This window comes from Hyperolius riggenbachi, chromosome 6 (assembly GCF_040937935.1).
Source record: "Hyperolius riggenbachi isolate aHypRig1 chromosome 6, aHypRig1.pri, whole genome shotgun sequence".
In the NCBI taxonomy this organism is placed as follows: domain Eukaryota; kingdom Metazoa; phylum Chordata; class Amphibia; order Anura; family Hyperoliidae; genus Hyperolius; species Hyperolius riggenbachi.
In genome coordinates, this window is record NC_090651.1 from 103,727,310 (window position 1) to 103,742,414 (window position 15,105).

At 45.1% G+C, this 15,105-nt stretch overlaps 1 protein-coding gene across 1 annotated transcript in view; it reads left to right on the plus strand.

The window, feature by feature from the left end:
* The window catches only part of SLC44A3 (solute carrier family 44 member 3), a 128,052-nt gene that overhangs the window by 74,331 nt on the left and 38,616 nt on the right, over positions 1–15,105 (plus strand). Inside the window, exon 12 of the mRNA XM_068242585.1 lies at positions 7,518–7,601. Within this exon, the coding sequence (XP_068098686.1) occupies positions 7,518–7,601 (84 nt within the window). The remainder of the gene's footprint in view (positions 1–7,517; positions 7,602–15,105) is intronic.

Genomic DNA, 15,105 nt, shown 5'->3' on the forward strand with positions numbered 1-15,105 from the left:
CTAGTGGGGAAATTACCTAAACCTGGCTTGTGTAAATGTCTCCTGGAAGTTCTAAGCTGTGCCAATTAAATAAAATGTTAAGAAAGACTAATAGACAGATTCAGAGGGAGCAGAGGCAGTATAGCAAACATTTACATCTAAAGGGATGTTGGGATACCTCTTCCTATTGTAATGCCCTCACTGCACAGAATAGCTTGTAACAACAGAGACCACTCTTCTGCTGTTACGAACAGGTTTTTGTCAATGGGCTTGGGTAAATTACCCAACTTCTACCGCACCTGTGAAAATCTTGATGAATTAGCAAAAAAAGGTCTAAAATACCAAATACAGTATTTTCCCGTCTTTTTTTTTTTTTTTTTCCTTCATCGAACAGCCTTTGATGAATTGATGTCCAAACCCTGTGTTCAGTATATTGCTAATCTGCGTATTGCTGTACTCATAACTATTTGCTGATTCCAAAAATAATCTAATGGATTTCTAAATCTGCTAAATCAGGTTATGGTAATGATCTGTTCCTTTCCAACATCTAACTCTAACTTCTCTTTTCTGCGCAAAGCCACCTTCCTCATACTTAACTTCAATTTACACAATTAATGACAACTCTGACTAACCTTTACTTCACTCACATGATGTTATTGCCTGCAGCCTTCCTAACAGGGCTGTGGAGTCAGCAATTTTTGGGTACCTGGAGTCCGAATAAGGGGTTTAATAAACTGAGGAGGAGTTGGATAATTTTTGTACCCACTCCATAGCCCTGAAAATGCAGTGGAGTCGGTGTCAAGGAGTTGGAGCAGTTGTTGGTTCCTGAAGACAGTCAGTGGTTTCATAAACTGAGGAGTCTGAGTTGGAGTTGGATGATTTTTATACACACTCCATAGGCCCGCAAGGGCTTTGGAGTCAGAGTCGAGAAGTCTGAGCAGTTTTGGGTACTCATAGTTGGTGTTTTCATAAACTGAAGAGTTGGAGTCTGATGATTTTTGTACCCATGCCATAGCGCTGCTTTAATAACTATGGCGAGGAAAGGAACAGCGCTACTTAAAAACAGATTGCATCCTTATGACTACCTGCTTGAGAGTACAAGCCCCACTAGTGAGATAAAATACACACCCAGCATTCAAATAAAATGCACCTGTCTACCATTGGAGGATGTTGGTTTCCGTAATAGCTTGCATGCAACTTATTAACCTCCCTGGCGGTTTATTTATTTTGCCAGGGAGGCTGCGGGAGGGTTTTTTTTAAATTAAAAAAAAAATATTTCATGCAGCCAACTGAAAGTTGGCTGCATGAAAGCCCACTAGAGGGTGCTCCTGAACCGTACTTTCGATCGCCTCTGGCGATCGAAAGTAACAAGATAGGCCGCAATGAGCGGCCTATCTTGTTTCGCTTTCCTCGTCGCCATGGCGACGAGCGGAGTGACGTCATGGACGTCAGTCGACGTCCTGACGTCAGAGCCGCCCGATCCAGCCCCTAGCGCCGGCCGGAACTGTTTGTTCCGGCTGCGCTGGGCTCGGGCGGCTGGGGGGACCCTCTTTCGCCGCTGCACGCGGCGGCGATCGGGCAGCACACGCGGCTGGCAAAGTGCCGGCTGCGTGTGCTGCTTTTTGCAGAATGAAAATCGACCTCCGGCGGCATACCCCAGCTCAGCTCGGGATTACCGCCAAGGAGGTTAAGTACTCGTCCCTCCCACTGTGAAGAAGTCATCCGCATGGGAGGGGCCCTAACACTAACTAATACTAAATTATGCATATGCATAGCCTGGGTGCGCTACCAAGTAAAAATTCAAAATTGCGCAAAGGTGGATCAGCGCATCACCAGGCCGCCTACGAATGGCCACCAATCAGAGGTGCACTGAGCCCCCCCAAGAAACTACTAACGCACCTTGAAACCAAACCGAAGCTCTGCATAAACATCAATAAGCAATGTTCTTAAAGGGAAGGTTCAGGGACTATCCGAAAAAAATAAAAATCCCTATCCACTTACCTGGGGCTTCCTCCAGCCCGTGACAGGCAGGAGGTGCCCTCGGCGCCGCTCTGCAGGCTCCCGGTGGTCTCCGGTGGCGCGCCCGACCTGGCCAGGCCGGCGGCCAGGTCGGGCTTCTTCTGCACTCCAAAATGCGCTGACGTCATCGGACGTCCCATGGGCTGTACTGCGCAGGCTCAGTAGTTCTGAGCCTGCGCAGTACAGCCCGGAGGACGTCCGATGACGTCAGCGCACCGCCATGAGGCGCATTTTGGAGCGCAGAAGAAGCCCAACCTGGCCGCCGGCCTGGCCAGGTCGGGCGCGCCACCGGAGACCACCGGGAGCCTGCGGAGCGGCGCCGAGGGCACCTCCTGCCTGCCACGGGCTGGAGGAAGCCCCAGGTAAGTGGATGGGGATTTTTATTTTTTTTCGGATAGTCCCTAAACCTTCCCTTTAAATGGGAGCAGCTGACCAAAGTTACTTACATTTGTATATCGCGAGGAAAGGAACAGCGCTACTTAAAAACAGATTGTATCCTTATGACCAGTGGTGCTCGGATACCTCTTTGAAAAATCCGGATTGGATCTGGGTCCGGATACCCAGATATCCAATCCGGGTCGGATAACCGAGTTCAGAGTTTTCCAATCCGAATCGGATATCCGACCCTAGTATCCGGCCGGATTCTGATATCTGGATAGAAAAACCGGAAGTGGCCTTTAAATTGCTTTAACAACTTTTTTTCAGGGTAAACGAGGCATGTAGCATCATTATTTTGTAAAGGGGAACACTAATTGATGATGTGGGGACTTTAAATCCCCCCCAAAAAAGTGGCAAGTGCCACGTCCACGGCATGCTCCAGGCAGACGTTACACCTGCTGCTGCATTGCCCTGCTCCTGCTGCCTTTGCTACTCCCACCGCCAAGGTGCCACAGGCCACTGCTGCTGTGCTGATACCACCTATATTTAACCCAAAACACAATTGCTGCGTAATTTGTTTGGAGGTGTCAAGGCTGAAAATTGCCATGTCCCAGTTGTGAGGTTGGACTTTGGACACAATGTGGGCTGCACGACCGCTGTCTGGAGCCTAGGCCTGATGTAAATTGACAGCCATTTGTTTTTTGGGGGGGCGGGGGTATTTAAAGTCACGACATCATCAATTAGTGTTCCCCTTTACAAAATAATGATGCTACATGCCTCATTTACCCTAAGAAAACGTTTTTAAAGCAATTTAAAGGCCACTTCCGTTTTTTCTATCCAGATATGCGAATCCGGCCGGATACCCCGGACACTAGGGTCGGATATCCGATTCGGATTGGAAAATTTTGAACTCTGATATCTGGGTATCCGGACCCGGATCCAATCCGGATTTTGAAAAGAGGTATCCGAGCACCACTGGTCATAAGGATGTAATCTGTTTTTAAGTAGCGCTGTTCCTTTCCTCGCCATGTACAAATGTAAGTAACTTTGGTCCGCTGCTCCCATTTAAGAACATTGCTTATTGATGTTTATGCAGAGCTTCTGTTCGGTTTCAAGGTGCGTTTGTAGTTTCTTGGGGGGGCTCAGCGCACCTCTGATTGGCGGCCATTCGGAGGCGGCCTGGTGATGCTCTGATCCACCTTTGCGCAATTTTGAATTTTTACTTGGTAGCGCACCCAGGCTATGCATATGCATAATTTAGTATTTGTTAGTGTTAGGGCCCCTCCCATGGGGATGACTTCTTCGCAGTGGGAGGGACGAGTACTTAATAAGTTGCATGCAAGCTATTACGGAAACCAACATCCTCCAATGGTAGACAGGTGCATTTTATTTGAATGCTGGGTGTGTATTTTATCCCACTAGTGGGGCTTGCACTCTCAAGCAGGTAGTCATAAGGATGCAATCTGTTTTTAAGTATTGCTGTTCCATTCCTCGCCATGTACTAATGTAAGTAACTTTGGTCAGCTGCTCCAATTTAATAGCATTGCTTATTGATGTTTATGCAGAGCTTCTGTTTGGTTTCATGCTGCGTTTGTAGTTTCTTGGGGGGGGATCAGGTCTGATTGGTGGCCATTCGGAGGTGGCCTGGTGATGCGCTGATCCACCTTTGCGGTGCTTCAATATCTAAACGTAACCTTTCTGACCCTAACATTGAAAGCACATCTTCCCCACTCTGTTGCCTAACTCTACCCGATAACACTGATACTCACCTTATCTCATCTTACCTCAATTACCCAATCCTATGTCACTTATTAGCCAAACACTGGCACCCAGTCTATTGGCTGATGACAAGCAGGTGCCAGTACCAAAGCAACACCATATTACTTCCAATCAATGATGTAGTTGTGACACATTACTAATGTAGCAACAATCTGTCAAACCTCAATCTCCCCATGAAGGTTTAAGACTATATTAGATATACTGTATCCTGTCTATAAAGGTGCCCATACAGTAAGATATATGGCCAGCTCAACCAACAGACAGACTGTTTTACTGGCTTCCTGTAGGTATGTACTGGCAGTCTAGCACCCTGTAGGTATGTACTGGCTCCCTGTAGGTATGTACTGGCAGTCTAGCACCCTGTAGGTATGTACTGGCTCCCTGTAGGTATGTACTGGCAGTCTAGCACCCTGTAGGTATGTACTGGCTTCCTGTAGGTATGTACTGGCAGTCTAGCACCCTGTAGGTATGTACTGGCTCCCTGTAGGTATGTACTGGCAGTCTAGCACCCTGTAGGTATGTACTGGCTCCCTGTAGGTATGTACTGGCAGTCTAGCACCCTGTAGGTATGTACTGGCTCCCCTGTAGGTATGTACTGACAGTCTAGCACCCTGTAGTATGTATTGGCTCTCTGTGGTATGTATTGGCTCTCTGTGGGATGTATTGGCTCCTTGTAGTATGTATTGGCTCCCTGTAGTATGCATTGGCTCCCTGTAGTATGTATTGGCTCCCTGTGGTATGTATTTGTTCCCTGTATATATGTATTGGCTCCCTGTAGTATGTATTGGTTCACTGTAGATATGTATTGGCTCCCTGTAGTATGCATTGGCTCCATGTAGTATGCATTGGCTCCCTGTAGTATGTATTGGTTCACTGTAGATATGTATTGGCTCCCTGTAGTATGCATTGGCTCCATGTAGTATGCATTGGCTCCCTGTAGTATGTATGGGTTCCCTGTAGGTATGTATTGGCTCCCTGTAGTATGTATGGGCTCCCTGTAGGTATGTATGGGCTCCCTGTAGGGATGTATGTGTCACTGCTTCCATTTATACATATCCTAAAATATGCCTTTAGAAATGTTTAGTGCCTGACATGAACTCAAAGCAACTTTCAGTTTTACCAGGACTGTATACCTTTATGCAAAATTAAGGAAATAACTGAAAACATGACTTGGTGTAGTTGAGAAAATGACATTTGAAACACAGATGTTAGACGTAGATGTAGGGATTAGATTGTGAGCCCCTCTGAGGGACAGTTAAGTGACGAGACAATATACTCTGTACAGCGGTGCGGAAGATGTCGACGCTATATAAATACTAAATAATAATAATAAATTAGACACATTAAAATGTAACCGGGTTACAAAATGAAGTTGCCATTAATTGTCGTTTGGAATTGTAGAGCAGAGGTTAATCTCCTTTTCCAATGAAAAATGCACAGCATCATAGGAAGTTATGGTGGGCAGAATTACATTATCTCCACTGATAAGTGTATTATACAGAAAATGTAATAATGCAGAGACCTTCCTTCTCTGCACAGCAGGGAAATGTCATCCACACAATAAGAATTATCCAGTTAGTTGTATGGAAAGACACAGCAGACAAACCCAAGACTGAAGTTGTAAAATTCTGCAAGCGCACATGTGTAAATGACATGTATTACTTGTGGTACTATGCACACAGCAACAGTGGTGGCCAGGTGGATGTGGGAAGCCTCTACAGGATTTAGAGGATTCCCTCTTCTTTGATAAGCAATATACAGTATATACATATATATTGAGTGGTCAAAAAATTAGGTATACCCTCTATTAACGAGTGGGCCCACCTTTAGCTCTGATCACAGCCAATATTCTTCTTGACATGGACTCAACATGATGCTAATACCGTTACTGAGGAATGTTGGCATATGCTGATGTAATGGCAGCTGTAAGTTGAGTCAGATTGGATTGATGCATTTCCAAGCTTTGAAGTGATATTTCAACTTCGTCCCACAACTGCCTAATAGGATTGAGGTCAGGGGACTGAGCTGGCAATGGAAGCAGGTTAACCCTCTGGGCGATACAATTATATCGCCCAGGAGGTGGTGCAGCACTATTTTTTAAATTTTTTTTATTTTTTAAATCATGTAGCGAGCCCAGGGCTCGCTACATGATAGCCGCAGCGCAGCGGCATCCCGCCACCCACTCCGATCGCCTTCGGCGATCAGAGTAAGCAGGAAATCCCGTTCAGAACGGGATTTCCTGCTGGGTTTCCCCGGTCGCCATGGCGACGGGGCGGGATGACGTCACCGACGTCTTGGACGTCGTGACGTCAGAGGGAGACCCGATCCACCCCTCAGCGCTGCCTGGCACTGATTGGCCAGGCTGCGCAAGGGGTCGGGGAGGGGGGGGGGATTATCGCTCAGGAGGTTAAACTCGGATTGATGTTCCTCAATCCAATTTGAGACAGATCGAGCACTCTTGATGGTCTCCTGCTGCTAATGCCTGTCCTTTGCAAAGTCCATCTTGTTGTGCATTGGGATATGTTTTGTGATGCACCTGCATTCAATTCAGCTATAATTTGTCATGTTGTTATGTTGTCCTTAAAGAGTCATTGTTTCCGATATGCTAGCACCAGCTCTTCTTGCACTGACAATCATCCCTCGTTCTAAGTCACTTAAATCTTTTGTCTTACCCATTTTTGACATTAACTTCTTTGATAACTGTGTCGTCCAAAGCTGAGCATTCCTTATAAAAGCAACTAACATGTCACTCTACATCACTGTTGGACTGCTTTTAAATAAGGGGTGTCTCTAATTTTTGCAGAAGATGACTGCAGAAGATGTCATCACTATATAAACACCCAATGCTTATAACTTTGCATGCTGTATGGGAACTTTCAGACTACACAGATAATGCAGACAGTATGGGCATGAGGATCCCAGAGTTACTAGAAGGATTATCAGTGCTCTCTGTGACAGGTTACGTGGACCATGTTCATGTCTTCCTGTACGAGCTGTGATCACAGTAACACATCATTTCTGATGTGTTCTTGCATGAAGGCTCAGCACTATAACTGAGTTTCTCATATGGTAGATGACAATGCTATTTCCTGTTTGGCAACATCACAGAGGTTGTTGCACTGCAGATTCTTGCAGCTGTTGAACCAGTTGTTTTCCTTCCAAAGAAACGTTCTGCTTGGTGGGAAAGACATCCAGTCCTTTATCTTTACTTTAAAAAGCGTTCCAGCATGGCAGGAAAGGGTGTGATGAAAATGCCCTCGTCATTGAGTCATGAAGACATTTGTGCTGTGTCTTTTGTAGCATGCACTGATAAATGATGTGAATAAACATTACTTTTTATGTTTTTGTCTTTTTTACTTCAGGAGGATACATGCACCAGGTGTATGTCAAAGTGCTGCTTTAGCTGCTTTTGGTGCTACGAAAAATGGCTGAGATGCTTAAACCAGGTACAGCATTATTTCTCTGAGATGAACTGAATAAGCGTAAATTATGAACATTACCCAGGAAATGTAATGCTCCGTTGTGAAATTGTTTGCCTGCAGTGGTTCACCTAGTGGTACAGGCTTAAAGAGACTTAACAAAAAAAGTTCCCCTGGGGGGTACTGACCTCGGGAGGGGGAAGCCTCAGGGTCCCAAGGAGGCTTCCCCCTCCCCTGTAGCTGCAGGCAATCCAGCGCTGGCTCCCACGAAGCGCCCCGCAATCCGTGCTCAACAAGCCTGACAAGGCTTGCAATATTTACCTTTCCTGGCTCCAGCGGGGGCGCTGTTGTGGCTTTCAGCACGGAGATAGGAGGAAATAGCTGATCTCTGTCGGGTCCGCTCTACTACACAGGCGCTGGAGACTTGCGCCTGCGCAGTAGAGCGGCCAGACAGTGATCGGCTATTTCCGCCTATCTCCGAGCGGAGAGCCGATACTGTGCCTGCGCTGGAGCCGGGAAGGTAAGTATTCACATCCCCAGCGTTCCCGGAGCTTTTTTTGCCGCCGCCGTGGGACACAGGAGGATGGGGGAAGCCTCGGTAGGATCCGGAGGCTTCCCCCATCCAAGGTGAGTACCCCCCAGGGGAGCTTTTCTTCGTTACAGGTTTTCTTTGAAGTGGATTCGAGATAAACTTTTACTCATTGCCTAATTGTGTTCCTTTCATATAGTTTACAGGGCATTCCTCAAGCCAAATATTCTAATTCCCTATAAACTAAACAAGCCTCGCCCACAGCTTCTCCAGGGCCTTGGCACTCTCACACCCATGTAGCAAGGGCTTATGGGAGCTTAGTCTGGGCAGGAGGAGGAGGTGTTACTAGCCAGAGATTTCAGAGGCAGAGGGTAGGAGAGGGGAGTGAAGTTTTCACAAGCTGAGGGGTGGAGATGCAGATCAGCTTGCCTGTGTGTAATGATCACAAACAGAACATGGCTGCTGTCATTGTATCACAGGAAGAAATGGTCATAAACTGTCGAATCAGTTTGCAGCTAGATTTGCTTTGTAAACTGTCTAAACTTTAGATAAAATATATAGACAAGTTACTTGTTATAATTAGATTTTCATCTCGGATCCGCTTTAAGAACTCTCCACTGTTATTTAGTTATGATAGTTGAGGTTTTAAGATCCATGCACATGCTAGATGAATGCCTCTGCCAAGAATCAAGCGGGTGTAAAGCAGCCCCAGCCCCTCTGGCTGCTCTGCCTCCGATTGGGCTGAGAGCATGGTTTTCCCAACTTACCCTGCCCCTGTGACATCATATTCAGGCTAATCAGCCCCCCCAATCATGGGAACACCTGCATGCTTTCAACGCATCCGTCAGCCTCAGCCCAGCAATTTCGCCCAAAGGAATCGGGTTTCTGATCCCCCAAAGGGCGACATGCCTTGTATGTATGTAGGAGGCTCTACAATTGCTCCCTTTATAATCCTGAAAAATACAGAGTCTCTCTCGGGATTCTGGAAAATGTAGTCTGAAATCTATTGTTCTCCCTGCTCATATCTCTCATGGCCACACCTATTTGACCAGCCAAGCAGCTGAATTCAGATAGAAGAAATAAGTCCATTGCTTTGCCTCTATAGGCTTGATTCACAAAGCGGTGCACGCCTGTGAAAACCCCCTTAGCTTGTCTAAACGAGCGTTTCCCGCACTAATTTGTGCGTGAACCACATCGCGTGTAAAGCAAACTGCACAGGGCGCTCCGCGCGAAGTGCCCATTAAAGCCTATGGGACTTAGCGCGCGCATAGGACTTTGTGCGTGGTACTTAGCACGCGATCTGATTGAGAAAACCGGTGCTAACCTACTTAGCACCCTGGTTAGCGCGCCTAAAGACTTTAGACGTGCTAAGTAGGTTAGCACCGCATAGTAAATCAAGCCCTATATGCAGTTTACATTTACATGCATGTATCAGCCTCATTGCTATTAGAATTTGCCTTGCTCTGTTTTGCACAGTACATTTTGCTAAGAATTATTTTTTCTAAATGAATTTTAACAGAAATATTAACAAAAAATGTATTATTGCTCCTCTTGACATGCATATTACAAAAAGTTCAGATCCTTAGGTAACTATTTATGTTTGTTTTATTTATTTTAAATTGTAATTTGTTTATTAATTTTTTTAGTTACAAATTTTATTTGGGTATTATTTGGGTGTGGGAGGTAAACAGTTAATTTTAAATGTAATTTGTGTTTTTTTGTGTGAAAAAAATGTAGTTTTACTATTTGGCCACAAGATGGCCACAATTTTTTTTCAATTCCGTCTTGTAAGCGAGAGTGCTTACGTATAACGTATATATTATGTATATACACTTAAAGATAATCTGTAACGACAAAACGTCCCCTGGGGGGTACTCACCTCGGATGGGGGAAGCCTAAGGATCCTAATGAGGCTTCCCACGCCGTCTGCCGTCCCTTGGGGGTCTCGCTGTAGCCCTCCGTACAGCGGTGACGTAATATTTACCTTCCTGGCTCCTGCGCAAGCGCTCTGGCGGCTGGCGGCTCCGAAGGAGGCGGAAATACCCGATCGCCGTCGGGTCCGCTCTACTGCGCAGGCGCAAGTTTCCGGCGCCTGCGCAGTAGAGCGGACCCGACTGAGATCGGGTATTTCCGCCTCCTTCGGAGCGAAAGCAGCCACAGCGCCCCCGCTGGAGCCTGCAAAGGTAAATATTGAATTGAACAGTCGGGCCTGTCGCCGGCTGTTCGGAGGGCTGCAGTGAGACCTCCGTGGGACAGAGGACGGTGTGGGAAGCCTCATTAGGATCCTGAGGCTTCCCCCACCCGAGGTGAGTACCCCCCAGGGGACGTTTTTGATGTTACAGAGTCTCTTTAAGTATAGGGAGGACTTTTTTTTTGTTTGGTTTTTTTTTTTTTTTTTGTTCAGAAAGACCGCGGCTTCTCATAGAAGCTGTTAGTCTTTCTAATGGGGACTGAGATCAATGAATGGGAACTGTGTTCCCATTCATTGATCTCCGGGCTAACGGATGGCGGCACGGGAGCGTGCGGACGCGCTCACGATCGGCTGTGGGAGCGTGCGGCGGCAGCCTTTTGGACGAGACCGTAACGTCCAAAAGGCTAAAATGGTTAAATTTCATACACACATCCAACAAATTGCATGACAACCCGTTGACAGGACCTGTATTTCCACACGGCCAAACCAACTAAACGACCAATTCATTTACAATACTGCGCATGCAAGCGGATTGCGCGATATGGCCGCATTCATTACAAGTCACTTAAAAGACTTGTACACACGTGGCCAACTGCACGATATCAGCCCAACAGTTTTGCGAGTTGAACCAACAGTTAGCTTGGGCAAACTGCCTGTTATCAGTTGTGTCTAGTCGTTTGTCTAAGTTACACTCGTCCAACTATCCTCCAACAGACAAAGTTTGGGCAGTGCCTTTAATGACTATCTTTATTCACTGAGGCTTATCTAGTCAAACACAATAGACTGTATTTGTCTGAATTGTTTGAAAACATGTACGGTAAATCTTTTCAGCTTTTGCTTCCTATTTTGTAGGCAATGAACAGGAAGTAGAAACCTTAGGGAAATATTTGTGATTGTTTTTTTCCTTGGGTGTTGGTTTTAAAATTTATGCAGCAAGATTTTTACGGGTAAGTCCTGTTTAGTGGAATTCTGGAAGGGACTAGGAAAGAGCAAGCACAGTTTTGTGAGAAGCGGAACTGTAGCTGCTCATGTCTGAGATGGGGAATGCAGTAGGGAGGGTTGAGTTCCCTGTGTGACCTCCTCTCCATGCTGTGCTCCATCCCAGACACTTCCTGCTATACCAGCAGAACTTGCGATAGGAAGGATCACAAGGATGGAGTGCAGCATGGAGCGCACGTCACACAAGTAAATAAACTCTCCCTGCCGTGGCCCTCATCTCAGACCCGAGCGGATACAATGCCACGCCTCACAAAACTTCTTCATAGCTCCCAACTGTCCCTTTTCTGGAGGGACAGTCCCTCTTTGGAAACAAAATCTCTGTCCCTCTTTCTTCCTCATTTGTCCCTCTTTCAGGACTGATGTAAAGTCTGTGTTAATATATGTATTTTTCTACAGAAAAAAATGTGTTTAAGAAAAATGGACGATGATAGAAAGGACCAGTGTGGTTTGAATGATAAAACTACATCTTCGGCTTCTGAATTCTTTGTGATATGCATGGTGAGGGGTGTGGTGGGGGCGTGGTAGGAGGTGTGGCAAGGGCATGTCTTAAAGTGTTTCTCTTTCTAATCTCAAAAAATTGGGAGGTATGCTGCTTGCTCCTCCTTATTTGGGACAAGTGACTAGCTTTGCTTGTGGGGCTTGTTTTGCCCATTTCAGCTGCCTGTACTTGTACAGCTGCTGACTGGGGCACACTCCTCTATAGGGGAGTGGCAATCACAGAATTGGAAACATTTTCTGTCAATAGGTTTTGTTGGACATATTATGACAAATGCCATTATTTGGGTGACAGTTCATTTACCGAAGCTAATAAGCAGAGTAAATATTTCATGCTGTCAGAGCGTGTAAAGAGCGAGATAATATCTCTGACAGATGACTGTTTCGCATGACCCTTGTTCATCTTTCTGTTAGCTAAATGGACCATGCTCGGCTGAACATGTGTGACTTTCTGGTAAAGGAAAGGATTTAAAGGACAGAATTCTCACATACAGTCTTAGGGGCGGGGATACTGTTTTCTTTTCTTTCTTTTTTTTCTTTATTTGTATTTTTTACATTCCACTTTTCACACATTACACATATATGCATGTGGAGAGTTTTTCTATTAAAGCGTTTGACTAGCTCTGCGCTGCCCAGCTGCAGGACATTTATATCAGCCAGTGTGATGATAGCTGGCAAACAATAGGGAAGTGTGCAGAGGGCTGCAATGGTCCTTGGTTGCTGCACATAATATCACAGCAGTATTGCCACACATGCAGGATCCCACCAAGCAATCACCACTACAATAGGCTTGCTAAGCTGAAGGATTGCATATAGACATTCTTGGTTCACACATAAATCTGTACATTCCCAGTCCTATCCTGTCAGTTTTTCACCAGTTTTCTATCAGTTTTACCTGGCAGGATTGGAACTGTACACCTTTTATGTGTAAACACACCCACAGAAAACTGACAACAAAACTAACAGGACTGGACCGGAAATATACACCTTTTAGGTGTGAACTGGGCCATAAAAAACTCATAGAAAACTGATACAAAACTGACAGGACTGGAGTGGAAATGTACACCTTTTATGTGTGAACCGAGCAGTAGAAAACTCATAGAAAAACGGATGCCAAAAACTGACAGGACTGGACACCTTTTATGTGTGAACCATGCCTAAATAAAGTCTTCTGTTTGCTCCACAACAGCCAATCATGTTCAGGCTTTTGTTCTGTTCATTATGTACTGTATGCAGGATGGAGCCTTTTTTTACTGGGAGTTCTACAGCCAGTGGAAAATATATCTGGTCTCACAGAATGCTCTGGGAAGAGGATTCTAAATAGCTCATATATGTAGGTATAGGGAGTGTTTCTGATGCTGAAACCAGGAAAATTACTGTGAAAGTAGCTATCCTGAATACTTTACTGTATTCTACTATATGTCACTACAGTGCCTCTTTAAGTGACTGATGTATGAAGGGCATGCAGTTTTTAATTTGTGAGTGCCACTGTTATCTTTTAATTCTTGATAAATGGTTAATCAGCATCTCACCCACAGTAGTTTTTCTGGTAGTTGATGATTAAAGGGAACCTAAACTGAGAAGGGATATGGATGTTTCCTTTTAAACAATACAAGTTGCCTGGAAGTCCTGCTGATCTCTTTAGCTGCAATAGTGGCTGAATCACAGACCTGAAACAAGCATGCAGCTAATCCAGTCTGACTTCAGTCAGAGCACCTGATCTGCATGCTTGTTCAGGGGCTGTGGCTGAAGGCATTAGACACAGGATCAGCAGGAGAGTCAGGCAACTGGTATTATTTTAAAAAGAAAAATCTATATCCTTCTCAGTTTAGGTTCCCTTTAAGCAGGGGCAAAGCCAGCAGTGTGAAGTGATCCTGTGCAGCCATTGGCTTTTTATTCAAGTGTGCGTTGCTATGGACACCATTTTCTCCGGCAACTCCTATTGTTACAGTAGGCCTTTAAACTGTGCTCTGAATTCATCTTCATACAAAGGCGTGATTATTCCAAGCCAGCAAACTGTGTCCAGAACTGAAAGAGCCATGCAAGGAAAGTGATGGCTCCGTGCCTCAGAGCCTTCAGCATTTCCTAAACTTCTGACATTTCAGCAGTTGTATTGTCAGGCCCACTGTGCTCTCTCGCTAAACTGTACTTCTGTTCATGGCATGCAAATAATAAGCCGGGTCAAGGAAGAACTGTGGAATGTGGGTGAACTCTGCAATCAATGCTTGGCAATGTCATGCGTTCTGCTCTTTAACTGCACTAGTTATTCATTACATGTGGCTGCCATAGTTAAATCCACGTAATGCTATTTACATTTCTGCCTCAGAAAGAGGAACTTTACCGAAAGTTAGTAGAAGGTAAAAAGTAAACCAAGACATTGCAAAGTGAGAAGTTAAAAAAATAGATTAAAAAATTTATACTCGTTGTATAATTTGTTCATGTTGTTTGACCCATTGTGAGCCTGCAGGTCAGCAGCGTTACTGCTGGCAGGCATGGAAAAAACAGCACCAATTACACTCACTAACAATGGGATAGGCTAAAAGGTTGATATTATATATACATACACACATGCAGAGAGGGAGATACTGTTTGCTTGGCAGTTGGAAAAAGCCTGCACACAGGAAAAAGAAAAGGAGACCGAGAGCCCAATAAGGTGTAGTATGTTTGTAAGTCACACATAAACACAGTATATGACTTAATGCAGTTACACTCACAAGAGTAGGTTACCACACAGGCAACCACTGTATAGGCGGGTGGGGAGATTATGACCCACTCAGGATTAAGAAGTTACTCTCAATAGACAGGAAAAAGGGGGTTACACCCCTCCACCTGAGGTGGACTAGACTATGGTGTAGATTCATAGTCTACACCGTAGAAACTTGAACAGAGGAGCCAAAATAGGATAAAACAGTGTTAAAAAAACTTTTACAAGATGAGGAAGTGGTGGACTTACCTCCCCATTAGACCAAACAGACACAATTCTGTTATTCCATACAAAAAATTGCATTTAATAGGTACTACAGATTGCAATGCGTTTTGCAGGCACAATCCTGCTTCATCAGGCAAACCAAGGAGAACAAAATAGTAAGGGTCTGGTATACAGCCAAGCACCTCTGAATCACCTCAAGCTGCACATAATTCCATGGATATGGCTTCTTTTTTATGTTTCAAGTTAATTTTACGCTAATACTAATGCAGACATGAAACCAAAAAACATTAATTCCAGTAATACCTTTCAATGACTAACTGTACCTGGTTTATTGCAAGCTTTCGAAACATTCAGGCAGGGAACAGACTTGACTGTTTTCATGCGTGGT